General features: G+C 56.3%; 3 protein-coding genes across 4 annotated transcripts in view; 2 read left to right on the top strand and 1 right to left on the bottom strand.

Annotated features, from left to right (window-relative positions):
- The window catches only part of BMP1 (bone morphogenetic protein 1), a 31534-nt gene extending 31008 nt beyond the window's left edge, over nt 1–526 (top strand). Inside the window, exon 20 of the mRNA XM_058820114.1 lies at nt 50–526. Within this exon, the coding sequence (XP_058676097.1) occupies nt 50–184 (135 nt within the window). The 3' untranslated portion in view covers nt 185–526. The remainder of the gene's footprint in view (nt 1–49) is intronic.
- A 1037-nt stretch (nt 527–1563) lies between these two features.
- PHYHIP (phytanoyl-CoA 2-hydroxylase interacting protein) lies at nt 1564–6176 on the bottom strand. The gene is made up of 5 exons (XM_058820284.1): nt 5989–6176; nt 4905–5088; nt 4066–4240; nt 2880–2997; nt 1564–2767 (listed from the first exon to the last, which is right to left on the bottom strand). The coding sequence occupies exons 2-5, from the start codon at nt 5067–5069 to the stop codon at nt 2233–2235; spliced, it is 993 nt and encodes a 330-aa protein (XP_058676267.1). The 5' UTR covers nt 5070–5088; nt 5989–6176; the 3' UTR covers nt 1564–2232.
- A 707-nt stretch (nt 6177–6883) lies between these two features.
- On the top strand, nt 6884–18297 carry POLR3D (RNA polymerase III subunit D). 2 transcript variants are annotated; one of them, XM_058820246.1, is made up of 9 exons: nt 6884–7070; nt 10581–10788; nt 12399–12442; nt 14350–14495; nt 14578–14702; nt 15338–15509; nt 16273–16520; nt 17508–17660; nt 17876–18297. In XM_058820246.1, the coding sequence occupies exons 1-9, from the start codon at nt 7030–7032 to the stop codon at nt 17996–17998; spliced, it is 1260 nt and encodes a 419-aa protein (XP_058676229.1). In that variant the 5' UTR covers nt 6884–7029; the 3' UTR covers nt 17999–18297. The 2 variants fall into 2 exon arrangements, with proteins under 2 accessions (XP_058676229.1, XP_058676228.1); XM_058820245.1 differs by having other exon boundaries at nt 14575–14702.
- The last annotated feature ends 704 nt before the right edge of the window (nt 18298–19001 follow it).

Genomic DNA, 19001 nt, shown 5'->3' with positions numbered 1-19001 from the left:
ACCCCAGGGGTGTTCGTGGATCTGAGCACCCCCTCCCTCACCCCCGCAGCCCCCCGAGGAGGTTTACTCGGCCGGAGACTCGGTGATGATCCGCTTCCACTCGGACGACACCATCAACAAGAAGGGTTTCCACCTTCGCTACACCAGCACCAAGTTCCAGGACACGCTGCACACGAGGAAATGAGGGCTGGGGTTCCCGGCCCCGCCGCGGGCAGGGGAGGAGGAGGAGGAAGAGGAGGAGGAGGAAGAGGGCAGGGAGGACGGCGGGGAGCGCTGCCCCGCACAGACTGCACGGAGGAGGAGCACACAGCCAACCTCAGCACTCAAGACACGCTCGCACGGGGCCCCGGGGCTCAGGCGCCCGCGGCACGGGGGGCACAGGGGGGGTCCCCGCCGGCAGCCGCCCACCCCGGGGCTGGGGAGGGGCCGAGCAGGACCCGCTGCCCTCCCCTGCCCCGGCCAAAGCTCTGAATGTACAAACCAGTAACCGGGAAGAGCCCAACACACACAAGGTGCTGTCTCTCTCTTGTACCCATGAAATAAATACCCTTGTACTTGGAGCGGGGGCAGCCGTGGCCTCTTTGCTTCCAGCCCGGCAGAACAGCACCCAAAATGGGGCTGGAATGGGGGGGAAAGCAGCCAGGACCCTGCACAGACCCCAATCCTAAAGGAGGAGCCCCATCTTTGGGGGTTCTGATGGAGCAGAGCCAGGAACTCCAACCAAGGTCCTGAGGAGGGCGGTGGGCTCGGAGTCCCCAGGACTCTGCAGGTGGGTTCTGTCCCCCCACATCTTTATTTCCAGGTGTCTCTGAGGCAGCAGCCGCTGTGGGGTGGGTGGGTGGCAGGGTGCGTGGGTGGGTGCCACGTGCTGTGCCCACCGCGTGCTCCAGCGCGTGCCCATGGTGGCGTGTGGCAGATGGAGGGTGGGCTGTGCCACGGCCCCCGCGCCCACCGCGTGCCTCGACCCCTCCTGCAGCCCCTGCTCGCTGCTGCTGCTGCCACGGGGATGTTTCTGTTCCCTCCGTGCGCCAGCCTGGCATGCTTCGTGGGCACAACTGGGATGGGCACCGGGGGTTTCATCCTGAGGGGGTTTCAGTCTCCGTGGGGTGAAGAGCTCGGGGGAATTTTTCAGTGGCAGGATGAGGAGCAACGGCCATAAACACAAGCATGAGTTCCACCTCAAGGTGAGGAAGAGATGCTTTCCACGGAGGGTGGCAGAGCACTGGGACAGCCCCAGGCGAGGGTGGCGCCTCCCTCTCTGGCCACATTCCAAACGTGCTCCTGTGTCACCTGAGCCAGGTGACCCTGCCCGGGCAGGTGCGATGGACCTGGTGATCTCCAGGAAGGCCCTTCCAACCTGAACTTGTCTCAGAGCTGCCGAGGGCCACCTTGTCCCCTCCCAGTCCCAGATCGCCGGATCGGTGTGGGGATTGTGGGGGGGGTCTGAGCCACTCCTTGGGGTCCCGTGGGGGACAGAGGCGCGTCACACGGCCGGTGGCGACCGCACAGAGTTTATTGAAACACCTCCAGCACAGCACAGGGATGCTCGGGGAGGGGGGGCCGTTGTTGTAGAGCGTGCAGGGGGGACACAGAGACGGGGCGCGGGCACCCCGGGGGGGCCGCACGCAAGCGCCATGCTGCCGACGGCTCATGCGGGGGGCGGCGGGTTTGGGGGGGCACGGGGAGGGAGGGGGGCTGCAGATCCGTTCTCCCCTTCCCCGGCTCCTCCGGCTGCCTCCGGGGCCGCGGGGCCGGGGAAGCGCAGAGCAGAGAGGGACGGGACGCGGGGGCGCGCCCGGGGTCCCCCACGGCCCCGCGGTGTCCGAGCACCCCCGTCCCCGGGAGCAGTTCAAAACCGGGGGGTGCTTCCAATATCTCCCTGAACCCCCTGGAATAGCCGGGGAGCCCCAGTCCCGGCTGGCAGGGCCGGGGCTCCCTGGGAGCTGCGCGAACCTGGGTGGGGGGATGCGGGGGACGCCGGAGGGAGGGGAAGGGGGTCCCGGAGCGGGGCAGAGCGCGGGGCTCACGCCAGCGAGGACGCTGCTGCTCGGCCAGTCCAGGAGATGAAGGCTTCCTCCCTCGGGGCGCGCAGCGGCGCGGGCCCTGCCTCCTCGCCGAAGCAGCGTCCCGGCTCCCCCGAGCCCACCCGTGTCCTCCACCCACCGGCGTCCGTGGGAGAAGCCCCCGCGGGCAGCGCCCGTCGCCCTGCCCGGCCCTGCCCGCCTGGGCCGCCTAACGCCCCACGCTGATGTTGCACGTCTTGCAGCTGGGGTCCTTTTTGGCGTTGGCAGTGGAGAGGCTCATGAGCTGGTGGCCGCTGATCTCCCCGAGCACGCCGAGGCTCAGGTCCACCGGCTCCGTGTAAATGACCTCCAGGATGCTGTCCTGGGCGTGGCGGTACACCAGCTCGCCCTCCTCCACGCAGCACGTCAGGAACTTGTTGGAGGAAATGTCCAGCTGGGGAAGGCGCTCCCGGCAGAAGAGATCCCCCGAGGAGCCCTTGGGCGCCAGGACCAGCACGACGTAGTGGTAGGCGGTGTACATGCAGTAGAAGTCCGCGAAGTAGAGGTTGGTGTTGGGGTTGAAGAGGCGCTGCGCCGGGATTTGGAAGCGGTACCGGCCGTAGGGCGAGTCCTGCGGGGGCTGCCCGGTGTTGAACTCGGTGTTGCAGCTGAAGAAGATGCCGTGCAGCATCCCGCTGGTGGGCGAGCCGTGGCTCCCGCTGTTGTCCTTCAGCGACGGCTTCATCACGTTCCCGCAGTGCATCCTGCCACGAGGACGAGGAGGAGGAGGAGGAGGAGGGACACACAGACAGGCACAGGCAGGGTCAGGGAATGCGCTCTGCGGGCGGGGAGCGTGGGCAATGGGGCTGGGGGTACCTGACGTGCTGGAAATACTCCTTGTGCTGGTTGCGGTAGAAGACGGAGAAGCGCAGCATGCGGCCGGCGATCAGCTCCGCTTTCTCCTGCAGCTGGGCTAGGTGCTCCTTGGCGTAGTCTGGGGACAGGCGCGGGGACATCAGGGCGTCTCCATCCCCCTGCAGCAGCCCATCCCTGCCCGCAGCTCCCCGCACCTCCTGCCTCCCACTCATCAGCTGCCGCTCCAACCGGCCCGGCTTGTGCCAGCTCCCGGCATCGCCCCCGTCCTCCTCCGGGCTCCCAGCTCCCAGCGTTTCCCCCATCCTCTCTCCCGGCTCGTGGCTACCGACATCACCCCCGATCTCCCCCGTGGCTCCCAGCACTGACCCCTCTTTGCTCCCAGCTCCTGTGATCACCCCTGTTCTCCTTCCCAGCTCTTGGGATTGCTCCTGTCCTCCCTCCCAGCTCTTGGGTTCTCCCCTGTTCTCCTTCCCAGCTCTTGGGATCGCTCCTGTCCTCCCTCCCTCCCAGCTCCTGCCATCGCCCCTGTTCTCCCTCCTTGCTCCCAGCACTGACCCCCTTTCCCTCCCAGCTCTTGGGTTCTCCCCTGTTCTCCCTCCCTGCTCTTGGGATCGCCCCTGTTTTCCCTCCCTGCTCCCTGCTCCAGGCATCGTCCCCATCTTCCCTCTCAGCTCCAGGCATTGCCCTCTTTCCCCTTCGATCTCCCAGCTCCTGGGGTCGCCCCTATTCTCTCTCCCAGCTCCTGGGATCGCTCCCGTTCTCCCTCCCTGCTCCCAGCACTGACCCCTGTTCTCCCTCCCAGCTCCTGGGTCTCCCCTGTTTTCCCTCCCTGCTTCCAGCTCCAAGCACCATCTCCATCCTCCCTCTCAGCTCCAGGCATTGCCCTCTTCCCCCTTCCATCAACCCCATCCTCCCTCCTGGCTCCCAATCCTAGATTTTGCCCCTGTCCTCCTCATCCTCGCGGCTCCCAGCACCGCCTCCATCCTCCTCCCAGCTCCAGGCATCAACCCCATCCTCCTTCCCCACCGTCCCCATCCCCGGCCCAGCTCCTGATTCCAAGAGCATCAATCCCGTCCTCCCTCCCTGCTCCCAGCATCGCCCCCGTCCTCCCCCCAGCTCCGGGCTGCTGGCATCGCCCCCATCCTCCCTCCGGCCTCCCGGGGACGCCCCCACGGTCCCCGCTCACCCCCGGTGCAGAACTCCACGGTCTCGCTCCAGCCGGACACCAGGTACTCGCCATCGCTCTGCTTGACCGCCGTCTGCACGGCCACGCTGTACTCGGTGCGGGGGCTCAGGAACCAGTGGCCCCGCACCGTCATGGGCAGCGGCACCGCCTTGGCCACCAGCTTGGTGGGGACATCCTGCGCCGAGCGGCGAGGGTCAGGCGGGACAGCATCCCCCCGCACCCCCCGGGTACCGCACACCCCGAAATATCCACGGAGACCCCCCCCAAAATATCCACGGGCAGCTCCCCCTGCTCTGTGCCCACAGCGCTCCCCCAAATATGTCCCCAAACGTGTCCCCGCTGCCATGGGGACACAGAGTCCCCGAGGTGGTTTCGGGGTCCCCCCGCTGCCGGTGGCATCTCGCGGTGTCAAGAGGCCACGGAGCAGCTCCGCAGTGCAGAGCCGTTTCTGTGGCAACGGCGGATGCTGAAGTCGGGAGATGGAGGGAAAAAAAAAGATATCCCACCCCCCCTCCACCCCTTATTATTGGGGAGGAGAGAGAGAGAAAAAAAAAATAATGTTAAACATTAAATAGCATCACCGTGGCAACGGCGCTGCTAAAAACGGCCCGAATTAGTGACTCGCAGCGCGGGGAGGGGGAGCAGGAGCAGCTCAGCTCCCCCGCGGGGCTCAGCGGGGTCCGCCACCCCCCGATCCCCGTCCCGGTCCCCTGCGCCAGCGTGTCCCGTGACGGGAATGACCCAAATTCAGCGCTAGAGAGGGCTAAGAGCCGGTTCATCCCTGCCAAGCCCGTCTCCTCTCCCCGGGCAGGGGGTCCCGCGTCCTCCACCCGGCTCACCCGGTGCTTGAACTTGTTGGAATTCTTGTTCTCCTTCTTGTTGAGGTCGATGAAGTAGTGGGTGACCCTCTCCAGGTCCCCCTTCTCCATGGCCCAGGAGATGCGGAAGGAATCGCAGGTGATGTTGTTGATCTCGATGTTTTTGGGGGTGGACAGCAGCTCCATGGCCGGAGGGGCTGAGCTCCTGCGGGAGGGGGGGGCACAGCGCGGGGGTCTGGGGGTGCCGAGCCCCCTCTGGCTGCCCACGCCGGCGCTGCCAAGGCTGCCCGCGGCGGAGCAGATGGCAGCGGGGTGGAAGGGCGGCCGGGAGCCAGGAATAGGCAGCGCAGGCAGCAGCAGGCAGCGGGACGCCGCCAACAAGCCCGGTCGGGTGCGGGGGCCCCGGCCGCTCCCCCGGGTGCCGCGGGGCCCCGGCGCGACGCCAGCGGGCGTTTCGGGGTTTGCTCAACACCGGGTGGGGAAAGAAAAACAAGGGGAGAGCCGAGGGAGTTGCTGGGAGAGGGGAGGGTTGGACGCAGGCACTGGAAAAGCTGGATCCGCCTTTGCCCCGGCCCGTGCCTCAGTTTCCCCGCGCCCTCCCCCAGGAAGGCGCTCTGAGGGTGGGCTATGCCCACGGAGGGGGGACAAGGAGTCGCATCCACGGCACGGGGGGCTGCAGGCGAGGGTGCCCCCCCCAGCCTTGGGTGCCAAGGTGCCACCGCCCCCTCCGTGTGCCCACGGCCACCCACGCCGCGCGTGTCCCCGTCACTCGGCACCCACGGCCACCCACGGCCACGTGTCCCCCCCCCCCCCCCCCCAATCTGCTCCCCAAATCCGCTGTCACCCCCCGGCAGAGCCCTTGCGAAGGTCACCGCTCCGGGGACACGGTGCCACCTCGCTGCCCCGTCCGTCGCCGTGCCCGGCGGTGGCGCAGGAATTCCGCACCGGGATTGTGCCAGCTGCATCGTGTCACCGTGTCCCCTGAGAGACGCCGTGCCCGCCGTGTCCCCCTGCCCTCCGAGCATCCCCCGGCCGTGCCACGGAGCCCCAGCGCCGCCGGGGCTCGGTGGGCGCTCCGGTGTGGCCGTGCCGGTGAGGCCCTTACCTGGCCGTGCCGGGGGGCTGCCGGGAGCCGCGGGGGTGCCGGTGCAGCGGCAGGGCAGGACACGGAGCCCCGGTGGGGCTGATCCAAGCGGGGAGGACGGAGGATGCCGGAGGGAGCGAGGTGGTACCCGGCGATGCCGCGTCGCTGCCTGCGGCTGATGCGAATGGGATCCTCCCAGCCAGCTCGGAAATAGCAAACACCCTCCAGAGGAGGGAGAGGAGAGAGAAAAAAAAAAAAAAAAAAAAAAAAAAAAGGGGGAAAAATAGATATCCAAGGAGCTGGGAGAGAAGGGGGAGGAAGGAAAAACCTCCCGGTTCTGCCAATAGCATGGAGGGATGCGTGCGGCGTCAGGTGATGGAGGCAGAGTGGGATGTGGGTGCAGATTGGGGGTGGGTGGTGGGCAGGTTCTGACTGTTCCCCCCGTTTTTGGGGCAGGGAGGGGGTGTCCCCATTGTCCTGCAAACGGCACAACCGGGACAGTTCCCCTCCCGGCCCCAAAAACGGGATGGAGGATGGAGGAGGTGCGTGGGGATGCTGGTACCCACACAGGACCCCCGCGGAATGGGGGTGCAGAGCCCAAGGGGGGCGGACGGACCGACGGACTTTTTGTTTTGCACGTGATAAACACTCTTCTTGGAGGGACAAAGCTTTTTTCGGGTGGGTGGGTGGGAGAGCACCCCAAAAACCTCATTGCTCCCCAAATTTCTGCGAGGGGGTGCCCACGCATGAACCCCCTCTGTGTGGGTGCCGGCTGGCTGTGGGGCTGCAGAAGACCCTGAGGGGGGCGGTCGCACTGCAGGAATCCCGTGAGGGTGTTAAATACAGAAAGAGTGACCCTCCAAAAATGTCTCCCCCAGCGCTGCCCCCGGTGCCCTGTCCGGAGAGCCGGGCACTGCCCGTCACAAAGATGGCGCCACCGCCCTCACATCGGGTTGGCCAATGCCAACCACAAAGATGGCGGCTCATTGCCAAGCCCGCCGTGCCCTCAGCAAAGATGGCGGCGGCAGCGTCGCGCCAGGAAGGGCGCTCTGCGCGTGACGCATGCGCAGTGAGGGCGGCGAGCCCGTGGCTGCCCGGGCAGGGTGAGGGGCGGCGTGGCGGGGGAGGGGGGCGGAATTTGGGGGGGTCCGGGGGGTCCCGAGGGCTGCGAGGAGAGGGATGAGACCCCTGGGGAGCGGGGGGAGAGGGGGCCCTGTTTGGGGGTGTATGAGGGGTGGGAATGCTGGGGAGAGGGGTGAGAGGGGGAGGAGAGGGGTGAGATCCCTGGGGAGGGGGCGCCGGGGGGTCCTGAGGGGGTGAGGCCCGTGAGGAGGGGGCTGAGACCCCTGGGGAGGGGGGACAAGGGGGTCCTGTTTGAGGTGTGTGGGGGGCTGGGAAAGGGGCACAAGGGGGTCCTGTTTGGGGTGTATGGGGGGCTGGAAAAGCTGGGGAAGGGGGGACAAGTTGGGGGTGGAGGGGAGCTGGGAAACCTGAGGAGGGGGGAACGAGGGGGTCCTGGGGGGGGGGGGGGCAGAGGGAACACAACCCCCCTGGGTCACGGGGATCTTGTTTGGGGGTGCAGGGGGGTCATTACTGGGGTGGGTGTAGGACTGAGTCCTGTTTTGGGGTTCATTTTTGGGGTGGGCGCAGTTCTGAGCCCATTTGGGGGTTCATTTTTGGGGTGGGTGCAGTTCTGAGCCCATTTGGAGTCATTATTGGGATGGGTGCAGGACTGAGCCCTGTTTTGGGGGCTCATTATTAGGCTGGGTGTATTTCTGAGCTCAGTTTGGGGGTTCATTACTGGGGTGGGTGGATTTCTGAGCCCATTTGGGGGTTCATTACTGGGATGGGTGTATTTCCAGGCCCAGTTTGGGGGTGCAGGGGTTTATTATTAGGGTGGGTGCAGTTCTGAGCCCATTTGGGGGTTCGTTATTGGATGGGTGTATTTCTGGGCCGTGTTTGGGGGTTCATCACTGGGGTGAGTGTATTTCTGAGCTCTGTTTGGGGGTTCATCACTGGGGTGGGTGTATTTCCAGGCCCTGTTTGGGGGTTCAGGGGGTTCATTATTGAGGTGGGTGTATTTCTGAGCTCTGTTTGGGGGTTCAGGGTGTTCATTACTGAGATGGGTGTAGTTCTGAGCCCACTTTGTGTGTTCATTATTAGGGTGGGTGTATTTCCGGGCCCAGATTGGGGGTGCAGGGTGTTCATTATTAGGGTGGGTGTATTTCTGACCCCAGTTTGGGGGTTCAGGGGGTTCATTACTGGGGTGGGTGTAGTTCTGAACCCAGTTTGGGTGTTCATTATTAGGGTGGATGTATTTCCAGGTGCAGTTTGGGGGTGCAGGGCGTTCATTATTGGATGGGTGTATTTCTGAGCTCTGTTTGGGGGTTCATTATTGGGGTGGATGTATTTCCAGGACCAGTTTGGGGGTTCAGGGTGTTCATTACTGGGGTGGGTGTATTTCTGAGCTCTGTTTGGGGGTTCATCACTGGGGTGTGTGTATTTCCAGGCACAGTTTGGGGGTTCAGGGGTTCCTTACTGGGGTGTGTGTATTTCCAGGTACAGTTTGGGGGTTCAGGGGTTCATCACTGGGGTGTGTGTATTTCCAGGCGCAGTCTGGGGCTGCAGGGTGTTCATCACTGGGGTGTATTTCTGAGCTGTCTGGGGGTTCCTTACTGGGGTGTGTGTATTTCCAGGCGCAGTTTGGGGGTTCAGGGGTTCCTTATTGGGGTGTGTGTATTTCCAGGCGCAGTTTGGGGGTTCAGGGGTTCCTTATTGGGGTGTGTGTATTTCCAGGCGCAGTTTGGGGGTTCAGGGGTTCCTTATTAGGGTGTGTGTATTTCCAGGCGCAGTTTGGGGGTTCAGGGGTTCCTTATTGGGGTGTGTGTATTTCCAGGCGCAGTTTGGGGGTTCAGGGGTTCCTTATTGGGGTGTGTGTATTTCCAGGCGCAGTCTGGGGGTGCAGGGTGTTCATCACTGGGGTGTATTTCTGAGCTGTTTGGGGGTTCCTTATTGGGGTGTGTGTATTTCCAGGCGCAGTTTGGGGGTTCAGGGGTTCCTTATTGGGGTGTGTGTATTTCCAGGTGCAGTTTGGGGGTTCAGGGGTTCCTTATTGGGGTGTGTGTATTTCCAGGCACAGTTTGGGGGTTCAGGGGTTCCTTATTGGGGTGTGTGTATTTCCAGGCGCAGTTTGGGGGTTCAGGGGTTCCTTATTGGGGTGTGTGTATTTCCAGGCGCAGTCTGGGGGTGCAGGGTGTTCATCACTGGGGTGTGTGTATTTCCAGGCGCAGTTTGGGGGTTCAGGGGTTCATCACTGGGGTGTGTGTATTTCCAGGCGCAGTTTGGGGGTTCAGGGTGTTCATTACTGGGGTGTATTTCTGAGCTGTTTGGGGGTTCCTTATTGGGGTGTGTGTATTTCCAGGCGCAGTTTGGGGGTTCAGGGGTTCATTATTGGGGTGTGTGTATTTCCAGGTACAGTTTGGGGGTGCAGGGGTTCCTTATTGGGGTGTGTGTATTTCCAGGCGCAGTCTGGGGCTGCAGGGTGTTCATCACTGGGGTGTATTTCTGAGCTGTCTGGGGGTTCCTTACTGGGGTGTGTGTATTTCCAGGCACAGTTTGGGGGTTCAGGGGTTCATTATTGGCGTGTGTGTATTTCCAGGCGCAGTTTGGGGGTTCAGGGGTTCCTTATTATGGTGTGTGTATTTCCAGACACAGTTTGGGGGTTCAGGGGTTCATCACTGGAGTGTGTGTATTTCCAGGTGCAGTTTGGGGGTTCAGGGGTTCCTTATTGGGGTGTGTGTATTTCCAGGCGCAGTTTGGGGGTTCAGGGGTTCCTTATTAGGGTGTGTGTATTTCCAGGCGCAGTTTGGGGGTTCAGGGGTTCCTTATTGGGGTGTGTGTATTTCCAGGCGCAGTTTGGGGGTTCAGGGGTTCCTTATTGGGGTGTGTGTATTTCCAGGCGCAGTCTGGGGGTGCAGGGTGTTCATCACTGGGGTGTATTTCTGAGCTGTTTGGGGGTTCCTTATTGGGGTGTGTGTATTTCCAGGCGCAGTCTGGGGGTGCAGGGGTTCATCACTGGGGTGTGTGTATTTCCAGACACAGTTTGGGGGTTCAGGGGTTCCTTATTAGGGTGTGTGTATTTCCAGGTGCAGTTTGGGGGTTCAGGGGTTCATTATTGGGGTGTGTGTATTTCCAGGCGCAGTTTGGGGGTTCAGGGGTTCCTTATTGGGGTGTGTGTATTTCCAGGCGCAGTCTGGGGGTGCAGGGGTTCATCACTGGGGTGTGTTATTTCCAGGCGCAGTTTGGGGGTTCAGGGGTTCCTTATTAGGGTGTGTGTATTTCCAGGTGCAGTTTGGGGGTTCAGGGGTTCATCACTGGGGTGTGTGTATTTCCAGGCGCAGTCTGGGGGTTCAGGTGTTCATCACTGGGGTGTATTTCTGAGCTGTCTGGGGGTTCATTATTGGGGTGTGTGTATTTCCAGGCGCAGTTTGGGGGTTCAGGGGTTCATCACTGGGGTGTATTTCCAGGGGCAGTCTGGTGGTGCAGGGTGTTCATCACTGGGGTGTATTTCTGAGCTGTCTGGGGGTTCATCACTGGGGTGTGTGTATTTCCAGGCGCAGTCTGGGGGTCCGCCTCCCCCTGAGCGTGCCCCCTGCCCGCAGCATGGCCGAGGGGGGCTCTGGCAGCTCGGGCTCCCCGGGCAGCCTCCGGCCGGGGGGGCCCCGGGGGGTGCTTGGCAGGCGCCCCCCCGCGCCCCCCCTCAGCCCGGGCCGCCTGCCCTCCATCCGCTCCCGGGACCTCACCCTGGGCGGCGTCAAAAAGGTGAGAGAGACCCCCTCCCCAAATTGGGGGCACCCAGCGTGGCAGGAGAGATGAGGAGGGGGATTTAATTGATATTAATTGGTATTTATATTTAATTGATTTATTTAAATTGGTATTTATATTTAATTTGATTTATTTAAATATTGGTATCAATATTGAATTGATATTAGAAGGACAATTAATTTATTATATTAATTTTATTATTTAATTAATAATTTAATTATTTTTATTATTTGATTAATTTCATTGTTTGATTATATTTATAATATAATATAATATAGTATAATGTAATGTAATATAAATATGTCATATTAATTGCATTATATTATGCTATATTTGTTATTAATATAATATACTATAGTATTATATAATAGTATATTATGACATGTTATAGTATATTATATCATATCACGCTATATGTATTATTTATATTATATTATATTATATTATATTATATTATATTATATTATATTATATTACATTATGTTATAATAATATTATATTATTATATTATGCAATATTATATTATGTTATATTCTATTATATTAATTATAGTACAGTATATTATTTTTTAGTATATTATAGTATTTTATAGTATATTTTAGTATATTATATCCTGCTATATTTATTATTAATATAACTTACTATATTAATATAATATAATATAATATTATATTATATAATGCTATATTTACTATTACTATAATATACTATAATATCATATTATATTACATTAAAGTGTATTATATCATACTATATTTATTATTTATATTCCATTATTGTATTATATTAAATTATATTATAGTATATTATTATATTATGTTATATTATGCTATATATTACGTTATGTTATATTAATTATATTATAGTATATTATAGCATTTATAGTATAATAATATATATAATATATATTATATATTATATAGAAATATACTATGTATAAATAATATATACTATAACATGCTATAATATGATATGATATACTATAATATACTATTATATACTATTAAATACTATCATATACTATCATATACTATACTATTATATAATATTATATACTGTTATATACTATTATATACTATTATATATTATATAATATACTATTATATAATATACTATTATATTATATGCTATTATATACTATACTATACTATACTATACTATTATATTATATTATATTATATTATATTATATTATATTATATTATATTATATTATATTATATTATATTATCTGGATTTGCTAAGTATTTAACTCTGCACACACTGCACAGAATCTCGTGACTTTTAGCTCACAGTCCCACCTCACACACACACCTGGCCCTGATAGGCCAAGGAAATAAAACCCCATCACTTTGGGTAAACACTTTTTATATTGTGTTTTACTTTTGCATAGCAAATGAGATAAGAATTGTTTTTCCTTTCTCTGAGGTTCAGGGAATGTGAAACCCAGAAATATTCTTGGCAAGAGCTGTGCCTTGCTTTTCTGGGTGAGGAGAAGTGTGGTGACACATTTCACATCTCACCCAGTGTCCCCAGCGAGGCTCTGGGGTGGCTGTGACAGCCTGGGGGGGTTGGGGATGATTTTTTCTCTCTGTTTTTTCCCCCACAGAAAACTTTCACCCCCAACATCATCAGCAGGAAGATCAAGGAGGAGTGAGTGGTGGATCTGGGTGACATGGGGGGCACAGGGCTGGTTTGGGGTCTGGAGCATCTCTGGGGTGGGGCTGGTCGGTCTGGAGAAGGGAGGAGTGAGAGGGGATCCCATTGATCCATGGAAATATCCCAAATACCCTTGGGAATTCTCAGATATCCAAACCTTCATATAAATGTCTCTGGTACCATGGAAATATCCATATAAATATCCCAAATATTCATATGAATATCCCAGATACCCTTGGAAATATCCCAGTTATCCATGGAAATATCCCAAATATTCACATTAATATCCCAGATTCCCATGGAAATATCCATATAAATATCCCAAATATTCACATAAATATCCCAGATTCCCATGGAAATATCCCAGTTATCCATGGAAATGTCTGAGATATCCATGGAGACATCCCAAATATCCAAATAAATATCCCCAAAACCCATGGAAATACCACAAATATCCATATAACTATCCTAAATATCCATATAAATATCTCAGATATCCATGGACATATCCCAGTTATCCATGGAAATATCCCAAATATCCATATGAATATCCCAGATATTCACATAAATATCCCAGATACCCATGGAAATACCCCAGTTATCCTTGGAAATATCCCAGATATTCATATACATATCTCAGATATCCATGGAAATATCCCAGTTATCCATGGAAATATCTGGGATATCCATGGAAATAGCCCAAATATTCATGGGAATATCCCAAATATCCATGGAAATATCACAAATATCCATATAAATATCCTAAATGCCCATGGGAATTCTCAGATATCCATGGACGTATCCCAGTTATCCATGGAAATATCTGAGATATCAATGGAAATATCCCAGATATCCATATAAATATCCCAAATATTCACATAAATATCCCAGATACCCATGGAAATATCCCAGTTATCCATGGAAATAGCCCAGATATTCATATACATATCTCATATACCCATGGAAATATCCCAGATATCCATGGAAATGTCTGGGATATCCATGGAAATAGCCCAAATATCCATATAAATATCCCAGATATCCATGGAAATATCCTGAATACCCATGGAAGTTCTCAGATATCTCTATAAATATCCCAGCTATCCATGGAAATATCTCAGCAATCCATATGAATTTGCCAAATGTCCCTGGAAATGTCCGAAATATCCATATAAATACCCCAAATATCCATATAAATATCCCAAATATCCATGGAAATATCCCAGATATCCATGGAAATAGCCCAAATATCCATATAAATATCCCAGATATCCATGGAAATAGCCTGAATACCCATGGAAGTTCTCAGATATCTCTATAAATATCCCAGCTATCCATGGAAATATCTCAGCAATCCATATGAATTTGCCAAATATCCCTGGAAATGTCCGAAATATCCATATAAATACCCCAAATATCCATATAAATATCCCAAATATCCATGGAAATATCCCAGATATCCATGGAAATGTCTGGGATATCCATGGAAATAGCCCAAATATCCATATAAATATCCCAGATATCCATGGAAATAGCCTGAATACCCATGGAAGTTCTCAGATATCTCTATAAATATCCCAGCTATCCATGGAAATATCTCAGTAATCCATATGAATTTGCCAAATATCCCTGGAAATGTCCGAAATATCCATATAAATACCCCAAATATCCATATAAATATCCCAAATATCCATATAAATATCCCAAATATCCATGGAAATTCTCAGACATCCATATAAATACCCACACCAATATCCCGAACACCAATATCTCTGGGTGATGTGCAGAGATCTCTTCCTCAAACCCCATGTCCTAGCAGGGGCAGGGCTGGGGGTGCTGTGGGGCTGATGTGGGGGTGCTGTGGGGCTGATGTGGGGGTGCTGTGCCCCCTCTGCCCCCAGGCCCCGTGAGGATGTGGCGGTGAAGAAGGAGAAGAAGGAGCGGGAGCGGCAGCGGGACGGGCACGGCCGGGGCCGCAACCGGCCCGAGGTCATCCAGTCCCACTCCATCTTCGAGCAGGGCCCCGCTGAGATGATGAAGAAGAAAGGTAAGGGGAGCTCCCCTCTGGGGGTTTTTGGGGGGGGTCACACCTTTGGGGTGACCCTGGGCGGCTCCTGTGTCCCCAGCAGGCTCCTGGGACAGGAGCGTGGACGTGTCCGACTTCGGCCCTTCCCACATCATCAACATCAAGAAGGAGAAGAGGGAGACGGATGAGGAGACCAAGCAGATCCTGAGGATGCTGCAGAAGGACGATGTCAGTGGGCATGGAAGGGGTGGCTTTGGTGCCACTGGGGGGTGCTGAGTGTCCTTTGTGTCCCTGCAGTGGTGCTGAGTGTCCCCTCTGCCACCCGAGGGTGCTGAGTGTCCTCTGTGCCACTGGGGTGATGCTAAGTGTCCCTTGTGCCACTGAGGCAGTGCTGAGTGTCCCCTGTGCCACTGGGGCAATGCTGAGTGTCCTCTGTGCCACTGAGGCAGTGCTGAGTGTCCCTTGTGCCACTTGGGGGTGCTGAGTGTCCCTTGTGTCCCTGCAGTGATCCTGAGTGTCCCTTGTGCCACCCAGGCAGTGCTGAGTGTCCCCTATGCCACTGGGGTGATCCTGAGTGTCCCCTGTGCCCCCAGGGGTGCTGAGTGTCCCTTGTGTCACCAGGGCAGTGCTGAGTGTCCTCTGTGCCACTGGGGCAGTGCTGAGTGTCCCTTGTGTCACCATGGCAGGGCTGAGTGTCCCCTGTGTCCCTGGGGTGATCCTGAGTGTCCCTTGTGTCACCAGAACAGTGCTGAGTGTCCCCTGCGCCCCTGGGGTGATCCTGAGTGTCTCCTGTGCCACCCAGGGGTGCTGAGTGTCCCCTGTGCCACCATGGCAGTGCTGATGTGCCCTGGCTGTCCCCACAGTTCCTGGATGACCCGGGGCTGAAGAACGACATCCGGAACAAGCCGGTGCAGCTGCCCCTGGCACACTCGGGGTGGCTCTTCAAGGAGGAGGTGGCAGAGCAGGAGGACACACAGCCATGGCTGCCTGCAGCCAAGGAGGAGAAGATGGAGCTGGACCCACCAGCAGTGAAAGGTGGGGCTGGGCTGGGCTGGGTTGGGTTGGGCTGGGCTGGGCTGGCTTGGGTTGGGTTGGGTTGGGTTGGGTTGGGCTGGGCTGGGCTGGGCTGGGCAAGGTAAAACCAGCAAGAACTGCTCACTTTTGTATCTGAGTATAAAACCTCAGTCTCCTCACTTTCAAAGGATAATAGTAACCCAGTGCTCTTAGGAGCCACTCATCTTGGTGCAAATCCAAGTAATGGACCTCTCACTAGTCCTAAACACATTCATACTCTTAACCCAGTAACCTTCTCCACCCCCATCCTATTTCCTCTTCTATCCAGCAACCTCAAAAACACCCCCAGCACAATTACAAACACAGCCAAAACCTCCTTCTTAATCAGCCTAATCCCAATAACAATCCACGCCCACTCTGGAGCAGAAAGCCTCACCTCCTTCTGAGAATGAAAATTCATTACAAACTTCAAAATCCCCATCACCCTAAAAACAGACTTTACTCCCTCACCTCCTTCCCCATTGCACTGTTCATATCATGATCTATCCTACAATTTGCAACATGATACATGGCCTCAGACCCCTACATTACAACATTTTTCACCTAGCTGCTATTCTTCTTAATTGCCTCATCATTGCCAACAACCTGGGCTGGGCTGGGCTGGGCTGGGTTGGGTTGGGCAGGGTTGGGTTAGGTTGGGTTGGGTTGGGCTGGGCTGGGCTGGGCTGGGGACACATCAGGGACAATCTGGGGGCATCCCCTGTTCCCCGTGCCCCCTCTGCAGTGAAGGAAGAGCCCTGTGAGGAGGATCCCAAGCCAGCCCAGCCCAAGGGCCCCCCCGGGTTCCCACGGGATGTGTCAGCAGCAGAGCTGCTGCAGAGGCTGAGCCTGGCCCAGGAGGAGGAGCTGCTGTTCCTGCAGCTCCCTGACACCCTGCCAGGGCAGCCCCCCAGCCACGACTCCAAACCCAGCAAGGCTGAGCTGCACAGCGAGGACGGGCAGGTGCTGCTGGTGAAGCAGGAGAAGAGCCAGGTAGGGGCATGGTGGGGGTGTCCCCACATCCTCATCCCCTTCTGTGGTGTCCCCTCCAAGCCCGTGAGGATGTGCCCCCATCCCATTGTGTCCTTCCCACCCCTTCCTGTGATGTCCCTCCATCCCTTGGTGTCACTGTCCTCCCATCCCGTGGTGGCCTTTCTGCTATATCCCATGATGTCTCCCTGTCATCCCATGATGTCATCTTCCCCAGTCCCCCGGTGACCTCCCTGCTATCCCATGATCTTCCCCCCATCCTGTGGTGTCCTTTCTCCTCCAATCCTCTGCTGTCCCCTTATCCCATGGTGCTGTCCCCCCCAATCCCGTGGGGTGATACCAATCTCACGAGATGATCCCAATCCCATGCTGTGATCCCAGTCCCAAGGGCTGATCCCAGTCCCAGGGTCTGATCCCATTCCTGAGGGCTGATCCCATTCCCAAGGGCTGATCCCATTCCCAGTGGGGTTATTCCAGTCCCAGTGTGCTGATCCCATTCCCAGTGGGATGATCCCAGTCCCAGGGTGGCTGATCCCAGTCCCAAGGGCTGATCCCAGTCCCAGGGTTGCTGATCCTAGTCCCAGTGGGATGATGCCAGTCCCAGTGGGCTGATCCCAGTCCTAGGGGGGCTGATCCCAATCCCAGTGGGGTTATCCCAGTCCCAGTGGGATGATCCCATTCCCAGTGGGATGATCCCAGTCCCAGGGACTGATCCCAGTCCCAGGGGCTGATCCCAATCCCAAGGGCTGATCCCATTCCCAGGGGGTTATCCCAGTCCCAGTGGGTTGATCCCATTCCCAAGGGCTGATCCCAGTCCCAGTGTGCTGATCCCATTCCCAAGGGCTGATCCCAGTCCCAGTGTGCTGATCCCAGTCCCAGGGGGGTTATCCCAGTCCCAGGGGGGTTATCCCAGTCCCAGGGGTGTTATCCCAGTCCCAGGGGGGTTATCCCAGTCCCAGGGGCTGATCCCAGTCCCGCTGTGCCCTGCAGGAGGCCAAGCAGGCAGAGAACATCTGCACCCTGGCCGACCTCCCTGAGGGCCAAGTGGGGAAGCTGCTCATCCGAAAGTCAGGCAAAGTGCAGCTGGTGCTGGGCAAGGTCACCCTGGACGTGACCATGGGCACCCCCTGCTCCTTCCTACAGGTATGGAAGGGTCACTGGCACCCACTCTGGGGGGTTTCACCCCAAAATAACCGCAACTGGGGGGCCATGCTAACAGTGGGGAAGAGTCCTGCTGATCTCCTCTGGGAGCAGTGGGATCTTGGCCCTGCTGACAGTGGGGAGGGGTCCTGCTGGTCCCCTCTGGGGGTCTCGCAGGGGTTGCTGTGGCTCAGGGCTGTTTGTGTCCCCTGGAACAGGAGCTGGTGTCCGTGGGCATCGGGGACAACCGCACGGGTGAGATGATGGTGCTGGGCCACGTCAGGCACAAGCTCGTCTGCTCCCCGGACTTTGAGGCTCTCTTGGAGCACAGGCACCGATAGCCCAGGGGGTCCCAGCCCCCCCAGATCCCAGGATGGACCTTCAGCCCCTCCAGATGTGCCTTTGGGACGTGGGCAGGGGGCTGGGATTGCAATCCCATGCTGTGATCCTGAGGGATCCAGAGCCAGCTCCCAGCTGGTGTCCGGCCGTGTCCCCCACACCAGTGGCTGCCCCCAGTGCCAAACGGGGATCTTGGGGTGTGTGGGGGCTCTGGGGTGTCCCCCAGCTCTGTGGACACGCTGGTGGGAGCAGGACACACGTCCTTGGGGAAAAACCTGGAATAAAAGCTCTGTTCCCCCTGTGTCAGTCTGGTTCTGTCACTTCTGCTGGGCCCAGCAAGGCCTTGGGGTGTGGCTGCAGCAGGTGGGGGGCACTGGGTGACCCCCACCCTGTCCTGGGGGGTGACAGGGCTGTCATTGGGCAGCCAAAGCTCCCTGGGTGCCACCAGCCTCTGGGCAGGGAGCAGGGATGGGGGAACTTTCCCACCCCATCCCATCTTAAACCCCCTCCCCATCTGATCCTACCCACCCAATTCCATATTATCCCAATTCCATATTATCCCCCACTCCTGCCCCATCCCGTCCCGTCCCATCCCATCCCATTTTACCCCCCCGAATTCCATCTTAACCCTTTTCTGCCCGTCCCATATTAACCCCATTCCCACCCCACCCCGTCCTGTTTTACCCTCAAATTCCATCTTAACCCTCTCCTGCCCATCCCACACTACCCCTGTTCCCACCCCACCCATTTTACCCCCTGAATTCCATCTTAACCCTTTCCTGCCCTTCCCATTTTACCCCCAAATTCCATTTTAACCCTTTCATGCCCATTCCATCCCATTTTACCCCCAAATTCCATCTTAACTCTCTCCTGCCCATCCCATGCTATTTTACCCCCCCGATTCCACCTTACCCCTTTCCTGCCTGTCCCATTCTATCCCCCCAATTCCACCTTAACCCTCTCCTGCCCGTCCCATTTTACTCCCCAATTCCATATTATCCCCAT

The sequence above is a fragment of the Ammospiza caudacuta genome, chromosome 26 (genome assembly GCF_027887145.1).
Source record: "Ammospiza caudacuta isolate bAmmCau1 chromosome 26, bAmmCau1.pri, whole genome shotgun sequence".
NCBI lineage: Eukaryota > Metazoa > Chordata > Aves > Passeriformes > Passerellidae > Ammospiza > Ammospiza caudacuta.
The sequence above is the reverse complement of the archived record's forward strand: the minus strand, read 5'-3'. Positions and strand labels throughout refer to the sequence as shown.